The sequence below is a fragment of the Watersipora subatra genome, chromosome 10 (genome assembly GCF_963576615.1).
Source record: "Watersipora subatra chromosome 10, tzWatSuba1.1, whole genome shotgun sequence".
In the NCBI taxonomy this organism is placed as follows: Eukaryota; Metazoa; Bryozoa; class Gymnolaemata; order Cheilostomatida; family Watersiporidae; genus Watersipora; species Watersipora subatra.
Window position 1 is genome coordinate 36,300,636 of NC_088717.1, and position 6,000 is coordinate 36,306,635.

At 36.0% G+C, this 6,000-nt stretch overlaps 1 protein-coding gene across 1 annotated transcript; it reads right to left on the reverse strand.

Moving 5' to 3' along the window:
* Positions 1 to 4,432: 4,432 nt before the first annotated feature.
* LOC137407012 (uncharacterized) lies at positions 4,433 to 5,101 on the reverse strand. The gene is made up of 2 exons (XM_068093615.1): positions 5,055 to 5,101; positions 4,433 to 4,859 (listed from the first exon to the last, which is right to left on the reverse strand). The coding sequence occupies exons 1-2, from the start codon at positions 5,099 to 5,101 to the stop codon at positions 4,433 to 4,435; spliced, it is 474 nt and encodes a 157-aa protein (XP_067949716.1).
* Between the last annotated feature and the right edge of the window lie 899 nt (positions 5,102 to 6,000).

The following is a 6,000-nucleotide window of genomic DNA, read 5'->3' on the forward strand; positions in this document are numbered from 1 at the left end:
CTATCTTAAATTTGTGCAAATTACATGGTTTCAACAGACATACCATCGGACTTTATTATGTGCTTTGAGTTGAGACTAACAACTTTTGATATTTTTTATTTTTTACTGTCAATTGTTCTGAGTGCAAATATTCTATTCATTATTGTGAAATTTGATAACCGAAACACTGCACTGTTTCTGTGGATAGAATAGTTTCCATCAAGCTCTTATTGTTCTGTTAAGAAGCACTAAACTGAACATGTTCTATTGTAAGAAGAGTATGAGCAATTGCATGAATAGTCTTTAGAATCTCACTTCGCATTGTCTTGTCTCCATCATGACTATTGGTCTAAAGGAGATACTTGCAATATTTCAAATACTGCATAACAACAGTGGCTACAATAAGAATCTCAGAAGCCTCCAACAGCGTGTACCAAAAACGATTGTTCGAAATGAAAATACAATATGCTCTAGTACTTGGCATTGTTTCTGACTTTTGAATCTGGTCACAAATCTCTAGACACCCAGTTGGCATGTACTCATTCACTGATTTATGTACCGATTTACTGACATTTATAAACATAGATATTATATTTTCGGCTTCAAATTCAAAAACAGTGATAACAGGAGTAAGAAGTTTCCATAATTTTCCACCACCAAACATGTTTCTAAAATATTTATTATGCATTAGTAATATATATTTTTGTACACATAAGAATTTTTACACTTTGTATGTTTTAATATTTTATACTTTATATGAGTGATTACATCTATGATAGTAATAAATATTATACACACGCCTTTCAATCACAGCTAGTAAAGTTAGTTCCAGTTGATGGTTAGCTTACCTTGCTCTTAGGTAGTTAGGAGTTAGCTTACCTTGCTCCTACGTGTAAGTTATTATACGCAGCAAGACACTGAAACCTGAATTATTAGAGAACACAAATATGGAGCATAGCAGTGAGTCCTTGGCAAGTGAGACATGTAGACATTTAAACCGGGAAGGACAAAACGAGTGAATAAGTAAATGGTTGAACGTGAGGAAGGGTGGATGAGTAGACGGTAGGACAGGTAGATGCGAGGATACACCGGCGAGTAGACGGATGGATGGGTAGACAAGTGGACAGGTAAACGGGTAGATGGGTTGGTGGGTGAACTGGCATATGGGTAAATAGGTTAATGGGATGCAGAGTGAATAAGTGGACGAGTGGGTGGATATATGGCTGAATGGGTAGGCAGGTGGATTGGTGGACGGGTTGAAGAGTGCATGATTGGATGAGTATACAAGTGGACGGGTGAATGAGTGACTGGTAATAGATACTATGTAATACATATGTAATACATATGTAATACATATGTAATACATATGTAATATATATGTAATACATATGTAATACATATGTGATACATATGTAATACATATGTAATACATATGTAATATATATGTAATACATATGTAATACATATGTAATATATATGTAATATATATGTAATACATATGTAATACATATGTAATATATATGTAATATATATGTAATACATATGTAATATATATGTAATATATATGTAATATATATGTACTTTGGCTGAGATCAAATAAGGAAATGAGCTTACTTAAAAATCATCATGATCATTACATCTGAATCAATCAGACCTAAACGTAACCAAGTTTTAAACTTTTACAGTATATTCAACTTATGACATCTGACTCAGCAACAAGTAGACAATTGTTACAGCAGAATCACCATAAATCATTTTCCTTGTTAGCAAAAGTTTATTTTACTCAAACGTATAAAAAATATGTTTTGCTACACTGGCAAAACCACAAAGATAAATTTGACTATAATTATTAGCAGAAAGGCTCAAAACTCATTATAAATAGAATGAATAGATGTGGGATCAACCATATAGACATCTGTGAAAAGCCTTTCACTGGATATTATACAATTTGAGTTTGAAGTATTGATTCACTATGGCATAACAATTATTAACTAGCAAAGTGCCTATTGTGCGCATGACATCTAATTGCATGTATTGACTAGGTTCTTTCTTCACTTATAAAGTGGTGTACTGCAAGTAACCAACTTTGAATTAGGTACTCAGGCTAAACCTTTATAAAATCAATGAACAGTTTCATCTACGCTGTGGAGTTGCTCATGCGCCAGCTGTAGAAGCGTACAGGTTAATCTATTGCTTGTGAAATGATGGGGTGCTCGATTTTCATATTGTAAAGGAAAGGTCACAGCTAACACACCTACAGTTAGAAAGTTGTCAGTAAGTATGTTTGGCAATAAATTCTTGCACAGTGTTTGTCTATAGAATCTATAAAACAATTTGATGGAGATTTGAAGAATCTACAGAGAGTTTCCTTCTTTTGCTGTTTTCACAAGTTCATTAAGGTAGCTGCAGCAACGTAACATGTTTGGCAGCTCTATTTCAAAGTGATGGTTAAGCAAACGAAACAAAATTTACATGCCTGTAAATCCTTGCATAGCTGGAAGCTTCACACAAAATAGAACAGTACCGTTGCTAACTTGGTTTTAGATTCTTGTTTCTTGATTCTTGGTTTTAGATTCTTTGGTTCTAAGCTATGGTTTTAGATCTTTAATTGCCTTGTTAAAATATCAAATACAAAATTAATTTAAGATAGAATTTGTTATATTTCTGAATCACAATAAACATTGCAATCTTATTATAACTATTAATATAAATAGTGTGACACAGAGTCAGCACTAGTAGTTTCTGGCAGCTTAAAAACTTTAACATGACTCAGCAACTTCCATGTCACAAACAGTGCAAATACCTGTTGAAACTGAAGTCAGTTGTTAGGCTGCTTGTTGTCTATATTAAAATTCATATATATTATGAAATACATCTACTAGTTGTGTACAGTTTTTATTTGTACTACAGTAACCAAACAAATTAATATATATAACAGGTACAGTCCTAACCGATAGATAATGTACAAACAAGCTTCATTTTCTATCACAGTATTTGGTAAAGGAATAGGCACAACACGTGGCTCCTCGATACATAGATTTCTCACTGACTGCATTCTGTACATTAAAAAGCACAAGGTATCTGACATGCTCTAGTTATCCAATCCAAATGTTTAATTGCAGAAGTCATTTTACCTTGAGCATGCTTTAACAAGTTTTTGTGATGTTTCATTTGTCTATATTAACTACTCAGGCGCAATTTGAACCGTTTAAGGCTTCATAAAACTTTCCGCGAGTCTGCCAAGATGGTTGGTAGACTTCCAAAGACTGGTAGATTGAGTAAACTCAATTTGTTTGTCTTTGCTATCTGCTATCAAACTGCCCCACCATTCTTGTAAAAGGATTATATTTGTTTATTTACATTAAATCATAACATAACAAGATATATAATTGAATTATTAGTTGCTCTCTGTCAAAAAGTGTCTAAATGTGTCATGAAGTAGTTGGTGAAAACAACTTTTGCCTTTACTAAATTGCGATCTCTTTTTTAACAACGGAACAAAGTTTGTTCGAGAAGCTATTGATTTTTTCATGTTATGTGCTGCGGTCATAGGCTATACTTTACATTTCATTGTTCTCAGTTTATACGCTGACAGGTCACGACCTCCCATGCATGTACATTGATGTGTATATAATCAGAGTAAATTACAGATAATCTAGTACCATTCCTACTAAACCGATAGCTTCCTCACGTGTGAATTGAACATTCTTTCCCTTTGGAATGATTTCAGAGACATGCTATTTTTGTGTACTAGACTGTTTTAGCAACTTTTTTTACTAAGAAATTTTAGTAATAAGAATTTTCCAGTAAAATATTTTAGGAACTGAGTCTAAAGTAGTGAAGCTTGAGAAATACAATGAGATTACCCTTAGTTTAAATGCTGACAGGATATGACCTCATATATATGTTTTTGTATGTATATTCAGAGTAAATCACAGACAAATAATTTCTTAGTACCATGTACGTTAAGCCAATAGTTTGAACTATACACGCTCTCCTACACATTTACACAGTACGGTAACTTGGAATTACTACAGAAAGACTAATGCTACCTCTGTTGTATAAGAATCTGAGGAACCAAGGCTATAATAGTGCAGCTTTAGAAATGCACAAAGATCGTTTCATAATACACATTTCATTTATATATCACATTTCAAAGCAATGTGCTCATATTACTAACAAGCAAGTCAAAATAGTCAACAGGAATGCAAAATTATCTCTTTCAGATCTTGACCATGCTGATCAACTAAGAAAGTTTTTAAAGCTTTATATATACAAGTACAAACAGGGATAAAATAATTCATAATGCAATAACAAATGCCTATACATTATATTTTTCCATGTAGCTAGTGCTTTGCAACTCAAGATTTGTTGCTTATACCTATCTCTATAACAAAACAAAATAGCAAATTAATCAAAACCTTACTATATTTTTAAAAAGTTTCTATTTAATTTAAAGTATAAAGTAGTAGATTGATGGAACTGGTGGACAGGTGGACGGGTGAATGAGTAAAAGGTTGGACGAGTTGACAGGTTGATGAGTGGATGGGTGGGCGGGAGGACGGGTGGATGAGTGGACGGGTGGATGAGTAGATGGGTGGATGGGTGGATGGGCGGATGGGCGGATGGGCGGAGGGGCGGATGGGCGGATGGGCGGATGGGCGGATGGGCGAATGGGCGGGTGGGCGGATGGGCGGATGGGCGGATGGGCGGATGGGCGGATGGGCGGATGGGCGGATGGGCGGATGGGCGGATGGGCGGATGGGCGGATGGGCGGATGGGCGGATGGGCGGATGGGCGGATGGGCGGATGGGCGGATGGGCGGATGGGCGGTTGGGCGAATGGGCGGGTAGGCGGATGGGCGGATGGGCGAAATTTCACTGCATATACGTATTAGCCAGCTTAAGACAGATCCCTTGACTCAACAAGTGCTACTGCACATTTACCACTACTAATTCGCAACAAATTTTAATAGCTTTTTCTAATATTTTTTTAATCATTATATGTTCACATTTTCTCCTTGTGTTATGTCTGTTACTTACGATGAAATAAAAGATGCAGGTGCACATTCCTACACTTGCACCTGGGCCTGCACACGCACTTGGCACACACGCACACGCATTTTTCGACATAACGTTTTTCTAAAATTTTTCGATACCCAAACTAGAGAATTCTCAATTAGTACTCTTTAGAAAAAAATTAGACAGAAAAATTTATAATTTCTATCAGCCTCAAAATTTTCTGCTGGCTCAGGTGTTTTAACTTATTGCAATTAATCATCTCTTGTCTGTTTTTACATTTGCTTGTCTTGTTGTATCTGACAGAGTTTGTTAAAATATGAAACAAACTTATTTTTCTTGTTGCTGGTATATTTGTTAGCCTCATAGGAGGCTTGTATCCTTTACATGGTGCCGCCATCACATTTGAGTAAAACAGTGTTAGGTTAAGTTTACAAGGTATTTTGCAGCTCTATTTTTTTCAAAGGGTGTAGGGTGTCAGGTTGGCCTAGTGGTAGTGCTGTTGACTATCAACCATGGGGTTGGTGGTTCGAGTCCTACCTAATGCCAGGCTGACAAAAAGCTCTCAGCAAGCTTTCAACCCCAAATTGCTGGGTCTTTTGAATCTAGACCATATCTTGGAGGCCCCGTGTACCACCATGACAATGTTAGCACTTTAAAGATCCACCTCTGTCCTTCGCACATTGGGCAAGTGAAATGGGCTACCTGGCTCTGTCAGACTGGGCGTGTTGCAAAAAAGCATCCCTTCGGATTAATCTAACAGTTCCAGAAGAAGCCCTTGATAAGTGTTAGGACCACCCAAGGTAGCTTATAAAAACCTAGTCCTGGTGGTGTGTTTCTTTACTAGAGAACACTACCAAGCATTATCACTACATGACAGAAGCATGCCAATATTATTTATTTATTATTATTTCAAAATAATCTCGACTTGCCTAATCACATTTTACAATACTGTTTTTTTGAAACTGCAGCCAAGAATCCTAAAAAGCTTACTAACAAGAAA